Below are 24,013 nucleotides of genomic sequence, written 5' to 3'. Positions count from 1 at the left end.
CCTTTTTCCCCAATCCTCACACTCCAGATGAATTTAAAGTTTTATGAATTGGATGTTCAGGATTATCTGTCCAGTACTTGACAGTTATCAAAAGTTTCAGGAAAACTGACACATTAATTTTCCTATCAACAGTTTCCAGGAAAGACAAAGCAGCCTCATCCTCTATACTAAGCTGTTGGATTGCAGCAATCATTTCAGATGCAAACTGCAATAATAACCTTTCTCCTTCAGCAAAGGTTAAAACTCATTCTACTAGATCATTATCTACTTATTGGGCTAATTGGGCAGAGGTTCCTCCTGATGATATATGCAAGACAGCCACTTTGGTTCTCTCCTCTCACATTTATAAAACACTATAAACTGGATCTGGCTTATTCCTCTACATCTTTTAGTAAAAGTGCATTATCTTCTGTTCAGAATTTGTAATAAAATATCTACATTTGCAGCATGTTTGCTATTTTCATTTACTTGGCCCTGTTGGCTTTATCTTAGGGAATACCCATAAGCGATGCTACCATGATTAGCCAGGAAAATAAAAGTATGGTAAGTTTGACTTAAATGTTCCTTATTTCCTTTATTTGCAGGGATTAGTCTATCTCCACCCAATGGGTAATGTTCCAACTGCTGTAAAGCATTGCCTCAGCTACCAGCATCTACTTAAAGACCAAATTTGGATCAGCGATGCTACTTCTCCTCCTGAGCAGGTAAGACTTTAAAACAAAAGGAGAAAGATGAAACAGCAGTTTCTTAAGACCTTAGCATTATATGCTGAAATACCCAAATTTGTTTGTATAACCATCGTGATATCTTATCTTTTGAGCTGTCCTGCTGAAGCTCAGTGATTAAGCTGAATTAGGTTACTTTAATCCAGGCTTCCCCAAACTCTGGCCCTCCAGATGTTGCTGAACTAAAACTCCCATGATACAATGAATGAAATAGGCTGAGAATCATGGGATTTGTAGTTCAGCAACATCTGGAGGGCCAGAGTTTGGGGAAGCCTGCTCTAATCAAATGTGATTGTTTATACAAAAAACACATTTTGTTTCATATGATAAATATCAGTACTAGTGCATATACCAATATACCATGTACCCTTTCTCAGTGATCTTATGTGCTCCCAGCCTGCACTGTTGCAATTTATAATGAATGCGGCAGTGAGGCTCCTCTTACTTTCCAACCGCTCCTCCTAAGCCTCCCCTCTCTGGTGATCCCTACATCGGCTTCCTGTAAGATATAGGGCTCAATTTAAGATTCTGGTGCTTGCTTACATGTCTCCACATAATGCTGCCCCAACCTACCTATCCTCCTTAAAACACAAGTATGTCCCGTTTAGGGCTGTGATCTCTGCTGAAGACCTAAGCCTGTATCCATACTACCTCCTCTGATGTTCACCTTCAAGACTTCTCCAGGGTTGCACCTTTTCTGTGGAACTCCCCTCCCTTCTCCATTAGACTTTCACCCAGTCTCCATTCCTTCAAAAAAATCATTGAAAACTCACTTCTTCAGGAAAGCATGTCCATTAAACCGTTAACAGCATTAAATGCCCACACCCTCCTTCCTCTCCTGCAACTGTCAAAAATAACCTACTAAGCCCTCAGTGAGTATTTTTCTAGCACCCTACTTTTCTACCTTAACCTTTGAGTCACTATACCCCACTCCCTCTAGCATGTAAGCTCACTGAGTAGAGCCCTTAACCCCTCTGCTTCTGTGTGTCCAACTTGTCTGGTTACAAGTATGTGTCTGTTAGTCCACCCATTATACAGCGCTACGGAATTTGATGGCACTTTATAAATAATATACTGCTGCATATACATTTCCTGTGAATTCTGTTTTGCATACCCATAATAAATTATCACATAAAAAGAAGCAAAATAGAATAACACATGCAAAAAAATAAATTAAAAAAATAGTTTAATTTGTATAAAAACATTTAAAAATATGTATATAGTGCACGCACTAAAAAATAAATGTATTATTGTATCTATATCTACTCTTGTACCAAGGAATGCATTTGTTTTATAGTTATATGTGGTCTCCAATATACTTTAGCATATATGCATTGCTTGTAAACTTTCAATTACAATTGCTTATGTCAAGAACATATATTTGTATTGTTCTGATTCACTTTTTAGTTGTTTGTTTGCTTTTTTTTAATTTAGTTTCATCTGTATATTGCCAAAATACTTTGGTACAGCAAAGATTTTACCTGCATCTGTTACCCTTTGAGAGATTGAGATATTCTGTGGAAGCTGTATCTGTATAATTAATTTTAATTATTGTGAATACATTTCTTAAAAATAATTTCAATTTATAAATAGCATAACAAACTCTCTCTCATATTGATCTTCCATGGAATCCTGGAGAACCCAGTAATGCACTGCAAGTTGTCCTTGATACAAGTGGATCAATTGACATGCTGCTATATTTCTTATATTTCTTATATATGCTATTATGTTATATTTCTTATTCTTGAGAGCGCACTATATACTTTTTCTTCTTATTCATAACATGCATTATACACTATGATATTTTTCTGTTTTTTTATTTTTATTTCCCTATTTAGCAGCTTTTTGTGTGATTTTTTTTTAAAGGTAATAGTGAGAAGACCAATACTTTTTTATCACATGCTTGGGTCTAATTGATTTAGAAATGTATTTTCCTTTCCATCAAACAGGCTATATTCTGTTCTCTACAATTGTACCAAAATGATTAATTCAACTGTAGGAAGACTGGTGTCATGCATCTAATGGGAGCCTATAACTCATCCTGCCATGCTTAGCAGTTACTAATAAATATTAAAAAACAGTCTGTTTCGCTCTTATAAACCTGTAACTTTAGCATATATGCATTGGAATCAGAATTTCAATGGCTTCCCAAAGAGTAGTTTCTCTTCAGTCAGAAGCATTTTTTTTGTTTTGTCGCTAACTTATATCACCTAATAAATATCAGGTTGTCCCAACTTCAAAAAACCCAGCACAAGGCTCTAGCAAATCAAACCCAATGTGTGGCATCATATTAAATATTATATACAACAGGTAAATCAGTCATGCTGTTGGTACAGTAGGCATACTAAGATACATTATTTATAACTATTGTACTATTATAGGAATCCTATGCAGCTGGACTCCCTCAACATGTTAAAATAGTAGAAGTGGGACCAAGAGATGGTTTACAAAATGAACAGGTATTTTCTAATCATACTATTTTTTTTCTTTCAAAAAATCAAATCAACAAAGAATATATCACAGTATAATATGTTAACTGTTATTTTTTGTAATCTTTATTTTTTTTTATTTTTTTTCCATTCATCAAGTCCCAGTTATGTTTCATGTATAGTTTAAATTCATATATATAGATATAAAAAAAAATAGCTACTTATAATGGTTAAAATAATGTCAGTAAATGCGCAAGGTTTAAATACCCCAGCTAAACGGCTGATGAATGACAATTCACTTTATTCTGAAAAAATACAAGTGGGTTTCATTCAAGAAACCCACTGGATAAAGTCAAATATCCAGAAATGGGGTGGTAGAAAATTTCCAAATATACTTCAAGCCTCATTAGAAAAAGAAAAAAAAAGAGGAGTTCAATTTTCTCTACACATCAATATTATCTATCAAGATGTTGATATTGAAGCTAGATATATGATTGTGGTGAGTAATATAAACAACATTGTATATACTTTAGTTAATATTTACTCACCAAATATGAATCTTACGGCTCTACTTTCAAAAATTATGGAAAGAGTCCAGAAAATAACCAGTGGCACCTTAACTATAGCTTAATTATAGCTGGGGGTTTTAATTGTGTGTATGACTACAAAATTGATAAAACATCCCAAATACTCCCTAATACAGAAAAATAAGTTATTAAACAATCATTGATATTTAAATAGCACATGTAGAGGGTATGAATTATATGATGCATGGCGCACCATACACCTAGAGGGTAGAGACTATACGCATCTGTCGAAGGTTCACGGATTATACTCAAGAATTGATATGTGTTTGGGCAAAATTATGAGTAATCTCCATAATATCCAAATTAAAGACAATACTTGGTCGGACCACAGTTTTATTATAGTAGAAATTGGCAAACTGATGGTAACTGGCAGATCTACTTGGAGATTAGATGATACAATAATTAAAAATGAAAGAAATAAAGAAGAACTAATAAAGCTATCAAGATTTTTTATGAGGAAAACAATACACTAGATGTAAATGATTCTACAATATGCAGCACATACAAGGTGGTCATGAACGGTTATTTTATTAAATTTGACAAAATAATAAGGATAAAGACCTGGCGGATTTATATATACAATTTTTCAATTTAGCAAGCTTAAATAAACAGAACCCTACAAATCAAAATAAAATAAATCTGAGCAAACTTCAAAACAAAATCATTTTAAAAACAGAGGAAAAAGTTAATATTACTTTAAACAAACTTAGAATAAACAATTACTACACGGGGAACAGAGCAAGTAAAAACCTGACAAAAAACTGCAAAAAAGTAAATCTAAAAATAGAATAGATAAAATAATAGATGGTAAGGAAATATTTTCCCTTTTCCCTTTTCTGAGAAAATAGGCCAAAAATTCAATGCATTTTATAATAAACTACATAATCTCGGTCTGTCAATGGATGAACATAATATAAGAAACTATTTAAACAACTTGAATATTCCCAGCATAACAAACTCTGATCTACAATTATTAACACCCGGTTCACTAATAGTAAAGTGAACAAGGAAATACAAAAATTAAATGTATAAAAAACACCAGGCCCAGATGGATATACTAATTTCTTTTATATAATTTTGAAACCAGAACTTATCCTACCTTTGACCAACTTATATGATGAAATAGTGAATAACTTAAATACACCTAAAGAGTTACTACAGGTTAATATACTCCCGATACTAAAAACAAATAAGAATCCAACAGATGTTTGAAATTATCGACCCATATCACTTATAAATACCAACATTAATATTTACGCCTCTATATTAGCAACCTGATTAAAGATGATAATATAAAAAATTATAAACTTGGATCAGATAGGATTTATCCCGGGTAGATCTGCCAGCCACTCCATAAGAAGAATTATAGATATAATCAATCAAATGAGCAGAAGCCGACGGCCTCTTCTGGTACTCTCATTAGATGCCGAGAAGGTCTTCAACAGGGTCAGTTGGAACTCTCTCAATAATGTGTTAAGATCCTTTGGCTTGGTGGGATGGATTCAAGGTGCTCTAATGGCACTATACTCAAATCCCTTAGCCAGAACCATAGGTGCAAATATATGTGCAGGTTAGTTTGACTTACAAAATGGTACAAGGCATGGTTGCCCCCTGTCTCCATTACTATATACTTTAACAGTCGAACCATTGGCTATCAAGATTAGAGAAAACAAAGAGATAAAAGGTTTTGCTAGTAAAGAACAGGATATTAAAATATTCATATATGCTGATGACCTATTACTTTCATTAACATCACCCGCTACTTCTCTCAGAGGTTTAATGGATGAAATTGACAGATATAGTGTTGTTGCAAACTACAAACTAAATGTGGCTAAATCAACAGCAATGACTATCAACATTGATACAGTAATTATTGAAGATCTAAACAGAAAATTTTATTTTATTTGGACCAAGAAAGAACTAAACTGCTTAGGAATAATTATAACGGCAAATGTAGAATGAACTATGGAAACTAATGTTGAATTATTATTGAAGTACACCAATAAGACACTGAAAGAATGGCGATCTTTGGATGTTTCTTGGCTATGTGGAATCAATACTATAAATTCATATATAGTACCAAAATGGTCCTTTTTATTTTGGATGCTACCACTTAAAATACCTAAGAGTTGGTTAGATATGATCCAACATAGCTTTGTTACATATATCTGGAAGGGAAAAAAAAACAGAATAAATTCATTGCTTTTAGCTAAAAAAAAAAAAACATTGTAAAGGAGGTTTAAATTTCCCTATTATTAAAAGCAGTTTTCCTAACCAGGAGATACGAATGGTCAGATCCTAACGTTACTACACAATGGGTGAAACTGGAGGACTCTATGTTATGAGTACCAATATATACTGCCCCATGGCACAAATCAGGCAGGGCATTAGTACTTCCATAACATGTCACCCATCCGACTATCATTCCTATACTGAGGAGCTCTTTTTCTCACCGGCTCATTTACCATCTTTCCAACAACAATCGAAAACTGTTGGCGTTGCAAACAGGATATTGGTACTCTAGGTCCTATATGGTGGACATGTCCAACCATCCAAAAATTTTGGGAAAACATAAGTAGACTCATTCTAACTGTGGCCGAAGTTCATATCCACCTATTCACACCTCCTGACAGCCGCCAACCTTTTAACTCCCCTAAACTGGAAGACACCATGAGCACCCACTATTCGTGAATGTATCAACAAAGTAGAGTCAATCCAAATCATGGAGGAACTTAGTTTCTCCATTTCACATAATTATTCCCTTTACAAAAAATATGGGACTCATGGCTGAACTTCCTACAGAAAGAACCTAGGTTTTATACTTCCTCCCTACCTCTTTCCTCTTCCCCCTCTCCTTACCACATTCCTGCATACCTCTCACCCTACAGAGGTAACAGAGTGCCAGAGCTCTATAGTCAGCCAGTTAGCTAAGATATCACTGAATAAGTAGGGAATAGCCTTCAATGTATATGAACATTAGTATATAATCCCTCCGCTCTGACAATATACCAGAGGCATTATACAGCCTCTAGTTTTCCGTTAATATATGGAAGTATCTCCTATAGTTCCTTTCTATTTTTTATTTTTGTGTGTTGTTTTTTTCTTATATGGCTATGTTAACTGGATACCTACACTTCCACCGAACCAACCTTGCTACCCAGATACCTCAGTTAATGTTGAAGCATAATAACACAACTTATATACAAGTCGAGTGGACCTCCCAATGATACACCATTTAGGTACAGACCTTTAATACTCAGCACTGATTGCCACTTCTATGATTTGTTTTATAATCTAATGTTATATACTTGTTCTATCCCACTATGTAACCAGATGGATGTATTTTTCTATTGTACCTGCATTTCTTTGCCTTAATAAAGTATTATATAAAAAATTGTCCTCACCCCTGGCACCCACCCCTGAGCGGCGGGTGAGGGCCCTAAATTAGAATAGGGGGGGGGGACCTATTGTCCTCCTACATGAGTGGCAGGTGGGAGCCCTAAATACAAATAGGGGGGGAACCTATTGTAGCCCCCACCCCTGAGCGGCGGGCGGGGGCCCTAACTAAAAACTTTACCCCCCAGGTGACTAGGGGTCCCCAAACCTGTAGACACCCCCTCCCAAAAACAATTAATAAAGCCCTACCTACCCCCCTCACCCTAAAAATAGTGAGGGGGAACAATAACTAAGTACCTGTAAAAAATAAAAGAAATATAACCATTTGATGTCTTCTTTTTTTCTAAAATCTTCTTTTTTCAGCCCTAAAGAAAGGCCAAATAAAAAAAACCATAGCACTATGAAAAAAAAAGCAACCTATAAGAGAGTTATGAGTCAAATTACAGAGCGTTGGAAAATTCCAAAGAACTTTCCCACGCTGTGTAAAATGACACAGCGCAAAAAAAAAATCAGAAAAAATAAATAAACCAGACGCTGAAAATTTAATCCATCTTTAGCCATGGAGGGCACCACACAGGCTAAAAGCCTTTCCCCACCCTGCAATTAGGCTCAGAGCACTCTGATTGGTTGGATTTCAAGCCAATCACTTAGACAGCTGTGACAGGTAAATGTTGAGACTTACCTGTCAGTCTCTTCATTTACCTGTCAGAGCACTCTGATTGGTTGGCTTAAACCAACCAATCAGAGTGCTCTGAGCCTAATTGCAGGGTGGAGCAAGGCTTTATAAGCCTTCCCCTGCCCTGCGGAGTTCAGCCTGTGCGGTGTATTATGTTTTTTATTTTGCCTTTCTTGTGGCTGAAAAGAGAAGATTTTAGAAAAAAGAAGACATCAAAAGGTAAGTTTTATTTCTTTTTTTACAGGTACTTAGTTATTGTTCCCCCTCACTATTTTTAGGGTGAGGGGGTAGGTAGGGGTTTATACATTTTTGGGGGGAGGGGGTGACTAGAGGTTTGGGGACCCCTAGTCACCTGGGGGAGGGGGGTCACATTTTTATTTAGGGCTCCCACCCGCCGCTCAAGGGTGGTGGCTGTGGGGGTAAGGACAATAGATCACCCCCTTATTCTGATTTTGGGCCCCCACTCAGGGGTGAGGGTCAGGGGGGAGACAATAGGTTCCCCCCATTTTCATCCAGGGCCCCCATCTGCTGCTCAGGGGCGGGGGCCAGGGGGAGGCAAAAGGTCCCCCCTTCAGTTTAAAAGCGCCCACTTGCGCGGCACGGGTGGGGCCTCGGGAGGGGGAACACTTGGGCTGTTCACTGGTTACTAGACATGCCCAGAATTTACTAATACTAAGTAATTTTTACTTAGTATTAGTAAATTTGGCTGAAAAACCAATTTAGGTATTTCAGCCTTTTGGTAGATACCTCCCATGGGAATTAGGGAATTAGGGAGATATCTACCGTGGGAATTAGGAAGTTATCTACTTACTCATTCCCATCCATTGACTGGCTAAGTAACTTACATTTATATGAACGTGTTACTTGATTGTTGTAAGTGTTGCAAATGCTTACAGCTGAATCCTGGCTATGTGTGTATACTTTTTATTTAAATTGGTATACAGTGTAACATTCTTCATTCTTCCACTGGGTATATTAGTACTTTGGCAATTTGGATATTCGGCAAATCTGAAATTTGGCACTCTGGCTATTTGGACATTCGGCGCTTCGGCAGTTTGGTTCAGTTCGGCAAATCCGAAATCCGGCACTTCGGAAATTCGGCAACTCAGCTATTCAGACAGTATCCGAATGTCCAGATTGTCTGAAATTCGTCCGAATAGACATTCAGAACAAAACAAATTGCACATGTCTAATATATATATGTACTCTCTCTAGAGTAAAGTGATTTTGTATTTCGGTACCAGGAAAACCTCTAATTAAAACAGAAATACAAAAAAAAAAATAGTGTAATATGTCTTAAATGGTTTTACAGACTGTTAAATATATAGGTGTCTCACTCACACTTTTATGAGCTACTGAGAGCTCTGCTGTTTAGCGCTTTGATGAAGTAAAAGTGTGAGTGAGACACTTCCAAAAATTAGGGACAACCAACCTGCTGGCTTTGTTGGCAGCATGGTATCCTTATTCTCTCAGCATGCAGAAGACACACCATTTTGGCGAATAGCTTTGTGCCAGAGAACAGCAGAACTGCCTATTAGAGGGTTCTTATGTTCTTCTGCCACTTAATAATTGGCATAGTGGTTTATGCTGAGAACTGTTTGACAAGGTAGGAGAGGTATTCTTTAAACTACTAGGGAGAAAGAAAGATGCTGTAAAATAGTAACATGAGAAGAAAAACTCACTGAAAACTCTTTCCACAGACCTTTGTTCCAACTGATGTTAAAATTGAGTTAATTAACCGTCTTTCTGAAGCAGGATTACCAGCCATAGAAGTGACTAGTTTTGTTTCTTCAAGGTGGGTTCCTCAGGTAAGTTTTTTTTTTATATTTCTATATATCTGCATCTTAATCTTTTATAAAAATGTGTGTTTACATAATACAAGTCAAATGTAAGAAGTCATGTTGTAACTTCTACTATGACCAATGAAGGCATGAGAAATTATATTGAGTCAGCATGTAGAGAAGACAATGTAATTTGTAATACAGTATAAATAAATTTCACTTCATCATAATTCTATTATTTTTCTATTTATTACAATTTTGAGAAGCCCCAATGAACAAGATAAGACAAAGTAAGGTTCAAAGTGACTTCTAAAATTTAATGGACTGTGTAACAGGTTATGTTCAAGAGGAAACAGGGGTAGTCTTACAAGCATTATCCAATCCTAATAAAATCATATTTCTTATCTTAACATCTTAACCTATAGCAAACTTGCAGGTGTATCTTCATGCTCGGGCCTTGCTCAAAGCACTATAACTACGCACTTAAAATTAATATGCATGCACACTACGAATTAAAGATATTTACTACTGAGTTCTAAACTACTCAATACTATGCAGTTATGATCAAAGGGAGAAAACATGAAATAAAGCCAACAGCAGAAACATACAGGATATAACACCTGTTACTTGTTACACAATGTTCTACAGCTCTTGTCTAGGTTTATATTCACTAAGCACTGGATATAGATAAAGCATATTATTTCAAATAGCTGACATGTTAGCCAATTTTAAACAGACTGGCCATCCGGTCATCTGTAGCTTAAACCTTGGGTAAATATAGGCAAAGTGTATTATTCCCAACACACCATGAAAAAAAATCATAATGGCCAATGCTGTGCGTGGCAAACACATTAATATAATGGCAGCTTCAAGAGATACATGCTCTTCTCAGTCTAAAGTTATGTGCTGTGAGATCCCAGCAGACAAAAGTAATGTTTAGCTAATCTTCCTCACATGGGGAGGAAAAACCCTTCAGAAATAAATAAATCCACATGGCCTTAAATTCAAAAAGTACCAAAAGACATTTTAATCTAATATATAGTAGCACAGCAGGAGAACATAATTAGGAACATAGTAACACCTAATGCATAGATCACAACATGTACTATGAGAGCATTAATATATACCATAGTGCGCAAAAGAAATAAAGGATTTCTGACAATAAATATTACACTTGGATCCTGTTTAAAAAATACGCTAGGAAACAGGTGCATGCAAATTTTCCTGTCATACAGAAAGGTGCTATAAAAAAATAGGCTGTTTACACTTTGTGTTCTTTATCCTAAACACAATTGGGTAAATTTGCATTCATATGTGTTAAATGAAGAGTAAGTGATGCAATTTCTCCAGAATCAATTCCCTAATTACCATGCTCAATGCTCTAAACCAATAATGAATAACCTTTGACACTGCAGCTGTTATAGGTGATTTGGCTAACAAGAAGTCTTAGGAATCATTGCCCAAGAGTTGATGTTCTGATGATTGGCCATTGCAGCAATAGCACTTTGCTTAATTCATGCATTTATGTCTGATAATAACATGAGAAAAAGACTTAAAATAATATTCCAGGAAACAAAACTTGTACTCATTTTAAATCTTTTGGCCTAAAACAATTGGATGTATTTCATTGCATGCCTAATTTTGTATATTTTTCTTGCAAAGAAAAACATATATATTTCACAGCTTTTGGTGTATAACCATGCCTCTTCATTCACACTACCCTCATTCTAAAATACTAACTTTCCGATGACTGCTGTACTTGAGTACAGTTCTCTTTCTGTCCTACAGTGACGGAAAAAAGTATTTGATCCCCTGCTGATTTTGAACCTTTGCCCACTGACAAAGAAATAATCAGTATATAATTTTAATGCTAGGTGTATTTTAACAGTGAGAGACAGAATAACATAAAGATCCAGAAAAACGCATGTCAAAAAAGTTATAAATTGACTTGCATGTCAATGAGTGAAATAAGTTTTTGACCCCTTCGACTTAGTACTTGGTGGCAAAATCTTTGTTGGCAATCACAGAGGTCAGACGTTCCTTGTAGTTTGCCACCAGGCTTGCACACATCTCAGGAGGGATTTTGTCTCACTCCTCTTTGCAGATCCTCTCCAAGTCATTAAGGTTTTGAGACTGTCGTTTGGCAACTCGAACCTTCAGCTCCCTCCACAGATTTTCTAAAGAAATAATGTCTGGAGACTAGCTAGGCCACTCCAGGACCTTTATGTGCTTCTTCTTGTTGCCTTGGTTGTGTGTTTTGGGTCATTGTCATGCTGGAATACCCATCCACAACCCATTTATAATGCCCTGGATGAGGGAAGGAGGTTCTCACCCAAGATTTGACGGTAGATGGTCCCGTCCATCGTCCGTTTGATGTGGTGCATTTGTCCTGTCCCCTTAGCAGAAAAACACTCCCAAAGCATAATGTTCATGTTTGACGGTGGGGTTGGTGTTCTTGGGGTCATAGGCAGCATTCCTCCTCCTCCAAACACGGCGAGATGAGTTGATGCCAAAGAGCTCGGTTTTAGTCTCACCTGACCACAACACTTTCACCCAGTTCTCCTTTGAATCATTCAGATGTTCATTGTCAAACTTCAGATGGGCCAGATGGGCTTTCTTGAGCAGGGGGACCTTGCGGGCGCTGCAAGATTTCAGATCGGAATCTGATTGATTGATTGATTGCTTCTGTGAACAGGTATCTTTAAGAGAGTGCTCCTAATCTCAGCTTGTTAACTGTATAGAAGACACCTGGGAGCCAGAAATCTTGCTGATTGATAGGGGATCAAATACTTATTTCACTCATTGACATGCAAATCAATTTATAACTTTTTTGACACGCGTTTTTCTGGATTTCTTTTTTTGTTATTCTGTCTCTCACTGTTAAAATACAAAATAAATTATAGACTGATCCTTTCTTTGTCAGTGGACAAACTTTCAAAATCAGCAGGGGATTAAATACTTTTTCCCTTACTGTAAATGCATTATCTATACCAGTGGTTCACGAACTTTTTAAGTTCAAGGCGCCCTTAATATTTCAATAATTTTCCAAAGCACCCCAAGACAAAACATTTCAAGGTAGTATATATGTACACTAGTAGATTTTTTAAAGAAACAATCCAGGCACAATAACCACTAAAGCATGTTGTAGTGGTTATGGTGCCCTCCCAGAGTAAGTAGTCAAACTGTTTAAGAACAGTTTGACAACTTACCTGGCATCTGCCAGGATATAGGTTGTAGTAAGGGATAGGGGCAGTAGTGTGTGTGAGGGGGTGCAATATGTGAGTATGTGTAAGGGGTGCAATATGTGTGTGTGTGAGTCTTGGAGTGTGTGTGTGTGTGTGTAAGGGGTGCAGAGTGCGTGTGTGTGTGCATGGGAGGGGTGCAGTGAGTGTACAGGGGTGCATTGTGTTTGTGAAGGATGTAGTGTGTGTGTGAAGGATGTAGTGTGTGTGAATGTGGGGAAGTTTGTCTGTGAGGGGTACAGTGTGTGTGGGTGTGTGTGTGGGGGAGCAGGTTGTATGAGTGGTACAGAATGTGTGTGTGTGTGGGGGTACAATGTGTGTGGGGGTGCAGTGCGTGTGAGGGCTACAGTTTGTGTGTATGGAGGGGTAATGTGTGTGTATGGGAGGGTATTGTGTCTCTGTGGGGGTAGGAGGGCAAATTCATATATATATATAGTTTTTTTATTATTAAAAATAATTATTTTCAAATCTCCCCTCCCTGTTTACCTTTGCCTGGGAGGGGGGACAATACTAATCCCTGGTGGTCTGGTGGGGAAGCCCTGGTAGTATTGGTGGTAAGAGTAAACTATAGACTGTAGCTCAGGCTAGAGTCCACTCTCGCGAGATTCAGAGCTTTTCCATGGTAACCGCGGCAATGCTCCAAACTCGGGAGAGGAGAACACGGTGGAGCTGCAGGTAAGAGTTTGTTCCTCTCTCCCTCCCTCATCTGTCGGCTGCCAGCATTACAGTGGTAGCGGGCCAGTGAGGGAGATCTCTGATCGCCCCTCCGGTCCTGCAGAGCCAGCAGGGGAGAGGGAGGCAAAGTTCCCGGTGCTATGAAAATATTTTGTGCCAAGGGCGCTGCAACACATAGTTTGGGAACCACTGTGCAATGCATTAAAAACAATTTGGACAGTTCCAGCCTTGAGTGCCCTGTTAAATTGGTTTATTCGTCTAACATTAAATGCAGCATATTTCACTAAAAGGGCATACATTATATCCCAAAATTATTTATTTTCATGATCTTGGTTAATAGAAACCAAATTATAAGAAAGCCTGCTCCCAGGGACATTGCTTGGTTCCAGAAATATCTGGGACTTGCTTGCGTCTGAAAGAAAACTTGATGACCCCTACACTAACAGAGAGGTGGGGATATGTCATGTCTTTCTATGTTATTTCCCTTCCTCCTTACCCATAAACAGTGTGCTGCTAATGCTATCTAGATCTCAGTGAAAGCATAACCAGAAACAAGTGAATGTTGCACAGCCAAGTATTCTATGTGATCCCACGATAATACCTAACTCATAGTGTGCTGCAAAATTCATCCAGGAAGTTCCATAACACTAATCTGTGTAATTATAATAGATGGCTGCTTTGAGAAGCAGTTGCCTCATGTAAAAATAAGAATAAAGAGTAACACTAATATCTCCAAGTCCTCTCTACCAACGCTAGAAATATGGGACTGAAGTACCCATATCCAGGGCTTTAGCTCCCAAAGCTCCCACAAAAACCAAACCTATGCATGCCACACAAATATTACGAGGCTGCAAAATGATACTCCTGTCTAGTGATGTCCCGAACGAACATATGCGCTGTTCGGTCCGCCCCCTATTCGTCATCATTGAGTAAACTTTGACCCTCTACCTCACAGTCAGCAGACACATTCCAGTCAATCAGCAGCAGACCCTCCCTCCCAGATCCTCCCACCTCCTGGACAGCATCCATTTTACATTCATTGTGAAGCTGCATTCTTAGTGAGAGGAGGGGCAGTGTAGCTGCTGCTGATTTGATAGGGAAATTGATAGCTAGGCTAGTGTATTCAGTGTCCACTACAGTCCTGAATGACTCACCTGATCTCTGCTTTAACCTATTAACGACACATGACGGATATATTCCGTCATGATTCCCTTTTATTCCAGAAGTTGTGTCCTTAAGGGGGTAAGGACAGCACCCCAAAAAGCCCTTTTTAGGGATAGAACATCAGTCTGCTTTTTTTTTTCTGTGTAATGTATTTGCAGTTGCCTGCCTGCCAGCCTGTGTGTCAGGCTCACAACATATACTGTGTCCACTTGCCCAGTGCCACCACTCACTCACTGGTGTCACAATAGCTTGCATTTAAAAAAAACACCACTTTTTGGACTGTAATATAATAGCAGTCAGTTTCCTTTACGCGTGTGCGTTTCAAGGCCTGCCCAGTGCCACCAGTCACACACTGGTGTCACAATAGTTTGCATTTAAAAAAAACAAAACAACTTTTTGGACTGTAATATAATAGCAGTCAGTTTCCTTCACGAGTGTGCATTTCAGGGCCTGCCCAGTGCCACCACTCACTCACTGGTGTCCCAATAGCTTGCATTTAAAAAAAACTAAACTTTTTGGACTGTAATATAATAGCAGTCAGTTTCCTTCATGAGTGTGCGTTTCAGGGCCTGCCAGGACACAGTGTCACACCAGTGCAACTCAAATCTGGTGTAACAGTAGTGTACATTTAAAAAAAAAAAAAATTTGACTGTAATAGATTGAATAGCAGTTAGTTGTCTGCCAGCGTGTGTGTCAGGCTCACAGAATATACTGTGCCCACTTGCCCAGTGCCACCACTCATATCTGGTGTCCTAATAGCTTGCATTTAACAACAAAAAAACTTTTTGGACTGTAATATAATAGCAGTCAGTTTCCTTCACGAGTGTGCATTTCAGGGCCTGCCCAGTGCCACCACTCACTCACTGGTGTCCCAATAGCTTGCATTTAAAAAAAACTAAACTTTTTGGACTGTAATATAATAACAGTCAGTTTCCTTCACGAGTGTGCGTTTCAGTACCTGCCAGGGCACAGTGTCACACCAGTGCAACTCATATCTGGTGTAACAGTAGTGTACATTTTTTAAAAAAATAAAATTTTGACTGTAATAGATTGAATAGCAGTTAGTTGTCTGCCAGCGTGTGTGTCAGGCTCACAGCGTATACTGTGCCCACTTGCCCAGTGCCACCACTCATATCTGGTGTCCTAATAGCTTGCATTTAACAACAAAAAAACTTTTTGGACTGTAATATAATAGCAGTCAGTTTCCTTCATGAGTGTGCGTTTCAGGGCCTGCCCAGTGCCACCACTGACTCACTGGTGTCCCAATAGCTTGCATTTAAAAAAAAACCGAAACTTTTTGGACTGTAATATAATAGCAGTCAGTCTAATAGTGTGCGTTTCAGGGCCTGCCAGGGCACAGTGTCACACCAGTGCAACTCATATCTGGTGTAATAGTAGTGTACATTTAAAAAAAAAAATAAAAATTTTTTTGACTGTAATAGATTGAATAGCAGTTAGTTGTCTGCAAGCGTGTATGTCAGGCCTACAGCGTCTACTCTGCCAACTTCTGCCACTGCACAGTGCCACTCATATCTGTTGTCACAGTAGCTTGCTCGCATAGTACCACTAATCGAAAAAAAAAAATGACAGGCAGAGGCAGGCCACCCCGCAGGCGCCATCGTGGTCGTGGTGCTGTGATTCCCTTTGGTCCTATAATAATGCCCAGTGTTCAGAAGCCACGTACCCTGAACTTGAAAAGTTCTGAGGACATAGTTGACTGGCTAACACAGGACACCCAATCTTCTACAGCTTCCGCTCGGAACCTTGACACACCATCCTCCTCCAGCTTAGCTTCGGGCACCTCTCAAGTTACCACTCGCCCGCCTGCCGCCACCACCAACACTAGCACCACAGCCGTTTCACTTGGTATGTCAGAGGAGTTATTTACACATCAGTTGGAAGAAATGAGTGATGCGCAACCATTGTTGCCAGAGGATTAGATAACAGGGATATGTCTCAGTCAGGCAGCATTACACACGTACGGTGTGATGATGATGATGTTGTACCCGCTGCTGCTTCCTTTGCTAAGTTGTCAGATACAAGTGAAGCGGTTGATGATGACGATGCGTCCATGGATGTCACGTGGGTGCCCGCTAGAAGAGAAGAAGAACAGGGGGAAAGTTCAGATGGTGAGACAGAGGGGAGGAGACGAGTTGGAAGCAGGGGGAGGTCGTCGCAAGGAGCTAGTGGCACAGTCAGACAGCAGGCATCGGCACCCGGGGTCAGCCAGACAGCACGCCAATCAATGCATGCTGTTGCCACCACCAGAATGCCGTCATTGCAGAGCTCAGCAGTGTGGCATTTTTTTTGGTGTGTCTGCCTCTGACAACAGCGATGCCATTTGCAACCTGTGCCAAAAGAAACTGAGTCGTGGGAAGTCCAACACCCACCTAGGTACAACTGCTTTGCGAAGGCACATGATCGCACATCACAAACGCCTATGGGATCAACACATGAGTACAAGCAGCACACAAACTCAAAGCCGCCATCCTCCTCCTGGTCCAGCATCTTCAGCCATGTTAACCACTGCTGTCCTCCTTGCCCCCTCTCAACCATCCGCCCCTCCATCTCTCGCCTTGAGCAGTTCTTGCTCATCTGCCCACAGTCAGGTGTCTGTCAAGGACATGTTTGAGCATAAGAAGCCAATGTCACAGTCACCCCCTTGACCGGCGTCGACAGCTGGCTTGACTGAACTCTTAGCCCTCCAGATTTTACCATACAAGCTGGTGGAGTCTGAGGCGTTCAAAAAATTTGTAGCTATTGGGACACCGCAGTGGAAGGTATCCGGCCGAAATTTCTTTGCAGAAAAGGCAATCCCCAACCTGTACTCTATTGTGCAAAAGGAAGTAATGGCATGTCTGGCACACAGTGTTGGGGCAAGGGTCCATCTGACCACTGATACCTGGTCTGCAAAGCATGGTCAGGGCAGGTATATCACCTACACTGCGCATTGGGTAAACCTGCTGACAGCTGCCAAGCATGGAATGCGTGGCTCTGCAGAGGAGTTGGTGACACCGCCACGACTTGCAGGCAGGCCTGCTGCCACCTCCTCTACTCCTCCTACTCCATCCTCTTTGGCTGAGTCCTCTTCTGCTGCTGCGTCTTGCTCCACATCAGCGGCACTCGCCCAGCTCCCCAGGTACTGTTCCACATCCCGGATACGGCAGTGTCACGCCGTCTTGGGGTTGACTTGCCTGAGAGTCACACCGGACCAGCACTCCTGTCTGCCCTGAACGCACAGGTGGATCAGTGGCTGATTCTGCACCAACTGGAGAGCGGCAAAGTGGTTTGTGACAATGGAAGAAATTTGTTGGCGGCATTGCATTTGGGCAAGTTGACACATGTGCCGTGCATGGCACATGTGTGTAATCTGATCGTACAACGCTTTGTGCATAAGTACCCAGGCTTACAGGACGTCCTTAAGCGGTCCAGGAAGGTGTGTGGCCATTTCAGGCATTCCTACACGGCCATGGCGCAGTTTTCCAATATCCAGCAGTGAAACAACATGCCAGTGAGGCGCTTGATTTGCGACAGCCTGACACGTTGGAATTAAACACTCCTAATGTTCGACCGCCTGCTCCAACAAGAAAAAGCTGTTAATGAATATTTGTATGACCGGGGTGCTAGGACAGCCTCTGCGGAGCTGGGAATTTTTTTGCCATGTTACTGGACGCTCATGCGCAATGCCTGTAGGCTCATGCGTCCTTTTGAGGAGGTGACAAACCTAGTCAGTCGCACAGAAGGCACCATCAGCGACATCATACCATTTGTTTTCTTCCTGGAGCGTGCCCTGTGAAGAATGCTGGATCAGGCCGTAGATGAGCATGAAGAGGAAGAGTTGTGGTCACCATCACCACCAGAAACAGCCTTATCAGCATTGCTTGCTGGACCTGCGGCAATGCTGGAAGAGGATTGTGAGGAAGAAGTGTCAAAGGAAGAATGTGGCTTTGAGGAGGAGGAGGAAGACCAACCACAATAGGCATCCCAGGGTTCTCGTTGTCACCTATCTGGTACCCGTGGTGTTGTACATGGCTGGGGGGGAAGAACATACCTTCAGAGAGATCACTGAGGATGAGGAACAGGATATGAGTAGCTCGGCATCCAACCTTGTGCAAATGGGGTCTTTCATGCTGTCGTGCCTGTTGAGGGACCCTCGTATAAAAAGGCTGAAGGAGAACGACCTGTACTGGGTGTCCACGCTACTAGACCCCCGGTATAAGCAGAAAGTGCCTGAAATGTTACTGAATTACGACAAGTCGGAAAGGATGCAGCAGTTCCAAAATCAATTAAAAAGTATGCTTTACACAACGGGAATCTAACAGGGGAAGAGGTGAAAGTAATCCTCCTCCTCCCACGACCACGCCGGCAAGGACAGGACGCTTTACAGACGTGTTGTTGATGGAGGACATGCAGAGCTTTTTAAGTCCTACGCATCCCCACAGCCCTTCGGGGTTCACCCTCAGAGAATGACTCGACTGACAGGTAGCAGACTACCTCGCCTTAACTGCAGATATCGACACTCTGAGGAGCGATGAACCACTTGACTGGTGTGCAATCTTGACCTGTGGCCTGAGCTATCTGGCCTGCCCCGCTTCAAGTGTCCTGTCAGAAAGGACCTTCAGTGCAGCAGGATGTATGGTCACTGAGAAGACAAGTCGCCTAGGTCAAAAAAGTCTAGATTACCTCACCTTTATTAAGATGAATGAGGGATGGATCCCGAAGGGACTGACAGTGGCCGATACATTCGACTAAAAAAGGCCTGATGAGGGGGAAGTAACAGGGTGTCGCGGCTGCCGGCCCGCCGCGTGATATTTAAATCCCTAGCTCACCCCAGTACCTTGCCGTGGTTTCCTGTTCCTGGTTTCCTGAGAGTGCTTTATTATTGTGAATCTGATTTCCTGGTATCCTGATCTTGGCTTTTCCCTGGTTATTCTGAATTCTGGTTTCCCTGACTTGGCTTGTGTAAACGGTATTGTGTATTTTCTGGCTTCCTTGACCTCGGCTTTCCCTTTGACCATTCTCTGTCTCTAGGGTATTAGTCCAGCCATTCTAAGGTCCGGTTTACGCTCTGTCCTTTTATTTTCCTTTTCTTGCCTATGTATATGTTTACAGTTTCTGCGTGCTGGACCACACTAGTAGTCGTGACATTGGTATTAAACTGATAAGAATAGTACTACTTAACACACCACTCCTATCTGGTGGCACATTAGATTGCACGCGCAGTGCCCCAAATACGAAGTAGGAGGACCGACCAAGCATCTTTTTCCATCTCCCAGTTCCTAAAATCGATGCCTTATATACACGTCCCCTGATAGGGGACGTAACAGGGAATAAACTGATAAGAATAGTACTACTTAACACACCACTCCTATCTGGTGGCACATTAGATTGCACGCACAGTGCCCCAAATTTGAAGTAGGAGGACCGACCAAGCATCTTTTTCCATTTCCCGGTTCCTAAAATCGATGCCATTGTAACCCTGTAACCCTTTTTTGCCCTTTTTTGCCCTGCTCCTGGCAACAAGCTGTAACTAGCAGCAGTTACACCTTCTTCTGTGGCTGACAGGGATCCTGAGCCTCCGCTATAGTTGGGAGATCGGGACATCTTGTTCTGACGCAGTGCCTCCACTCAGTGCAACTTCTATTTATGGGGAACCCACCCCACTGAGTAGATGAGTACCCTCCACTTAATACCTCAGAGACATGAAATAAATACAGACATGGGAATAAACACTGTATTGTGGTCAAAGAGATACACATATAACAGCCACATATAACAACGCAGTTACTGGCTAATGTTAAACAGTCACAAGAGTCTTTAGCAGCAGGAATGCAGACAACAAACTTCTCTTATTAACATTAATAATTACATCTGAACAGTTAAACTTCTAGGTACCTGCAGGTAAATTATGTGCACAACGTTGGGGCCCTTAGGTGTAGGTAGCGCTACCCAGGTACAGTTATAAGGGATTATATTTCCAGAGAGATCCAGCAGAATGTAGTGTGGTGGAATCTCGGTAAAAATACATTTAGTAGGCCGAGATTACCACGTGGCATGTGTACGTGCATATGCTGACGTATCGGTCGGTTGGTTGCACGTGGCAAGATACGATCAGTAGTGTACGGAGCATGTGCGAGAATACAGGATGTAGTATTCCCCTCCTCCATTGTGCTGGACAAGCCATGCGGTCGAACAGGAAGTTAATTCTTATTTGTATTGATTGGTTAAGAGAATGTGCGGGTGGAGCTTAATATGGGAGGAGTTATATGCCTATATAAGGAGCCTGCACTATTGTCCGGGGCTCAGAACGTGTTGTATTTTGGTGACATTAGTCCCTCTGAGTCCCGATTGGTGAACCGAATAAAGAATCTCTTCCTTCCTGAAGAAACCTGTGTCCATCTCTCTGTGCTTGGCTTCCGTCAGTTTCTCCGGTATCATTTGGTGCATTGGCCGGGAAGCTCATCGTTCAACGGTAGCTGAGAAGCAGAGGCGTGAGACGGTCTATCTTTGCCCACGTTCTCTACGGCTGCACCCCTGAACTTCTGCGTGGACCTCCCTTCGTCTCGGCGCCACTGGTCTGTTGTCCAGGAGATCATCGGCCTCTACGTAGTAAGTGCTGGGGTGTCCCCGTCGATGAGTGTGAACTCAGGTTCAGGAACGAGGAGGTAAGACGACCGCTGTTTTAGACGGCGGACCCACTAGGGGTGTACAGATTGTGCGTTAGGCCCATAAGGGGTTAATCTGTGTATGGAATCTGCCCCCTCTGTCGGAGGGAAGGAGCGAAGGCGCACCGCTCAATTGAACGCTCTTTAGTAAGACCGTTTGATTTGGTTTGGTGTCAGGCGGGGTTCTGTGTAAATAGCCCTAGCCGGACACCGGTGTCTTGTCTAGACTAGCGTTCTAGGGTGTACAATTTGTTCGCTAGGTCGGAGGGACCGGGAGACTAAGCGGCGTCTGTGTAAATTTGGTCCGCTAGCTCTCAACCTATCTTGGCTAAGTGGGAAGGCGTGTAAATTTGGAACCCACTAGACTATTGATAGAGTAGAAAGACTAAAAGGGTTCTGTTGTAAATTCTGCCCTCTAGTTCGCTATATGTGGTGCTTGGGCAGTGTGGCTAACCAAAACGGATGTAGATAGTTTTAGGTAGTCCATCAAGGTACTGGCCAATAGATTAGTTGGGATTGTATATGTGATGATTGTTTAGTAACGTGTATATCTTGTACTTTGACCTATGCTAACCGTACTGTAACTGCTGTTGGTAAAAGACGATGTTACTGGGGTGTGTTATAGACGGGTAATTCATGTATAGAGAATTATAGCGTGGGTGACGGTATAGTTTCGCCAAAGGGCATAATTTCGATTACTTAATGACTGGTGTAACAGCTGTGTGTGTACGGGAATTCCCTGAGTGTTTTTATTGTGTTACTGTGTACGTTTCACTTGGTAACTGTACCACGTGGTGCTGTTGCCGAAGGAACGGGTGTGACTGTTGCATAGAGTGTGTGTATAGCATTCGTTGTCAACGACGCTCCATTGATAAGTATGGGCGCGTCGGAGTCGACGATTTTGGATCCCTTAGGATGTATGGTAAAGAATTTTAAAAAGGGATTCACAGTATGTGATTTTGGGGTTAAAATGTCTCCTGCCCGTTTGATCACTTTGTGCACTAGGGAATGGCCTACTTTGGTTGCGGCATGGCCGCCACGTGGCAGTTTAGATCCAAATCTGGTACAGCGTGTACACGTGGCTGTATCAGGTAGGCCTGAACTTTACGGACAGTTTCCATACATTGATTGTTGGAGGCAGGCCGTAAACGACTTGCCAAGATGGGTCCGAATATGCCACGAGGAGCAATGTCGCCTCATGGTGGCCAGGACTTGTTTGTCCACTAGGACTACGGTTAAGCCCATTTTGGACACGCCCCCTGAGTCCGAGATCCCTATGCTGCCCCCTTATTTCCCTGTAGGGGGAGGTGATACAAGTACAGGAAGTTCTACACCCCCTCACCCGCTGTCCCCATCCACTTCCACTTCCACTTCCTCCTCTAGTTCAGAATCCACCCCACGCCATAATAAACCTCCACTTCCGACACCAGCCCCCGTTAAGTCCATCTATTCCGATTTGGTGCCATTTCAAGCTTCCGGTCAGGCTTCTTCTAGCCCGGCCCGGAATATTTTATTCACTGGCCTTCCCAATGATAAAGCTTCCCTATCCGCACGTCTTATTACCCCCCGACCGGAACCTCTAACCGACGCCCCTCCACAAAGCCCTATACTAACCCGACAACTGACCGGTACCCAAAAACCTAAACATTACCAGATGCCTCTTCGTTTGAATCCTGGGTCAGCCTATCTTAATGATTTAGGTCAAATGGTGTATGCTGACCCAGTCTTCGTATATGTCCCGTTCACGACTACTGATCTCTTGAATTGGAAGACCCACAATTCCTCGTATACTGAAAAGCCACAAGCCATGACCGACCTGTTCACTTCGATAGTCCAGACGCATAATCCAACTTGGGCTGATTGCCAGCAATTATTAATGACATTGTTTAACAACGAGGAGAGGACTAGGATAAATCAAGCGGCTATTAAAGCACTGGAGGAAGAAGCCCGTACTTTAAACAAAGCAAATCCAGCAGCATGGGCCGCGACTCATTATCCTAATACCGATCCCGCCTGGAATGTTAATGGCGCAGATATGGTTCAACTAAAAGCCTATAGAGACGCTATAATTGCTGGCATGAAAGCCGGAGGGAAGAAAGCCATAAACATGTCGAAGACGGTTGAGGTGATTCAGAAAAGTGATGAAGCGCCTAGTGTCTTTTATGACCGATTATTGGAGGCATACCGTTTGTATACCCCCTTAATCCGGAAGACACTGAGAATTCCCGAATGGTAAACTCTGCCTTTGTCAGCCAAGCTTACGGAGATATCAAGCGCAAGCTACAGAAGTTAGAAGGGTTTGCAGGAATGTCCATCACCCAACTAATGGAGGTAGCAAATAAGGTGTATATGAATAGGGAATCAGAAAGTAAGAAAGAGGAAGAGCGCAAGATGCGTAAAAAGGCGGATATGCTAGCGGTAGCGATCGCAGGCGTAGATAGACGGGGCCCAGATAGAGGCGATAGTAGGTGGAATAGGGAACCCCTGAGTAGGAATCAGTACGCGTATTGTAGAGAAGAAGGGCATTGGAGAAGCGCGTGTCCAAAAAGAGAGCAATACGAGAGAGACCCACCCAGGGCAGGTTATGGAAACTTTAGAGGCAGAGCGAGAGGTAGAGGAGGTCCCGGAGGGAGTAATAGTAATAACAGAGGAAGTGTAAGAGAAGATAGATAC

General features: G+C 41.7%; 1 protein-coding gene across 3 annotated transcripts in view; it reads left to right on the top strand.

Annotated features, from left to right (window-relative positions):
• HMGCLL1 (3-hydroxy-3-methylglutaryl-CoA lyase like 1) overlaps positions 1 to 24,013 on the top strand; it is a 122,959-nt gene that overhangs the window by 10,655 nt on the left and 88,291 nt on the right. For all 3 annotated transcript variants that reach the window (XM_063442938.1, XM_063442939.1, XM_063442940.1), the window contains exons 2-4: positions 585 to 704; positions 3,107 to 3,184; positions 9,514 to 9,621. In XM_063442938.1, coding sequence (XP_063299008.1) covers positions 585 to 704; positions 3,107 to 3,184; positions 9,514 to 9,621 — 306 coding nt within the window. The remainder of the gene's footprint in view (positions 1 to 584; positions 705 to 3,106; positions 3,185 to 9,513; positions 9,622 to 24,013) is intronic.

Source organism: Pelobates fuscus, chromosome 2, assembly GCF_036172605.1.
Source record: "Pelobates fuscus isolate aPelFus1 chromosome 2, aPelFus1.pri, whole genome shotgun sequence".
Taxonomy (NCBI): domain Eukaryota; kingdom Metazoa; phylum Chordata; class Amphibia; order Anura; family Pelobatidae; genus Pelobates; species Pelobates fuscus.
This window is presented reverse-complemented; position numbering and strand designations above follow the sequence as displayed.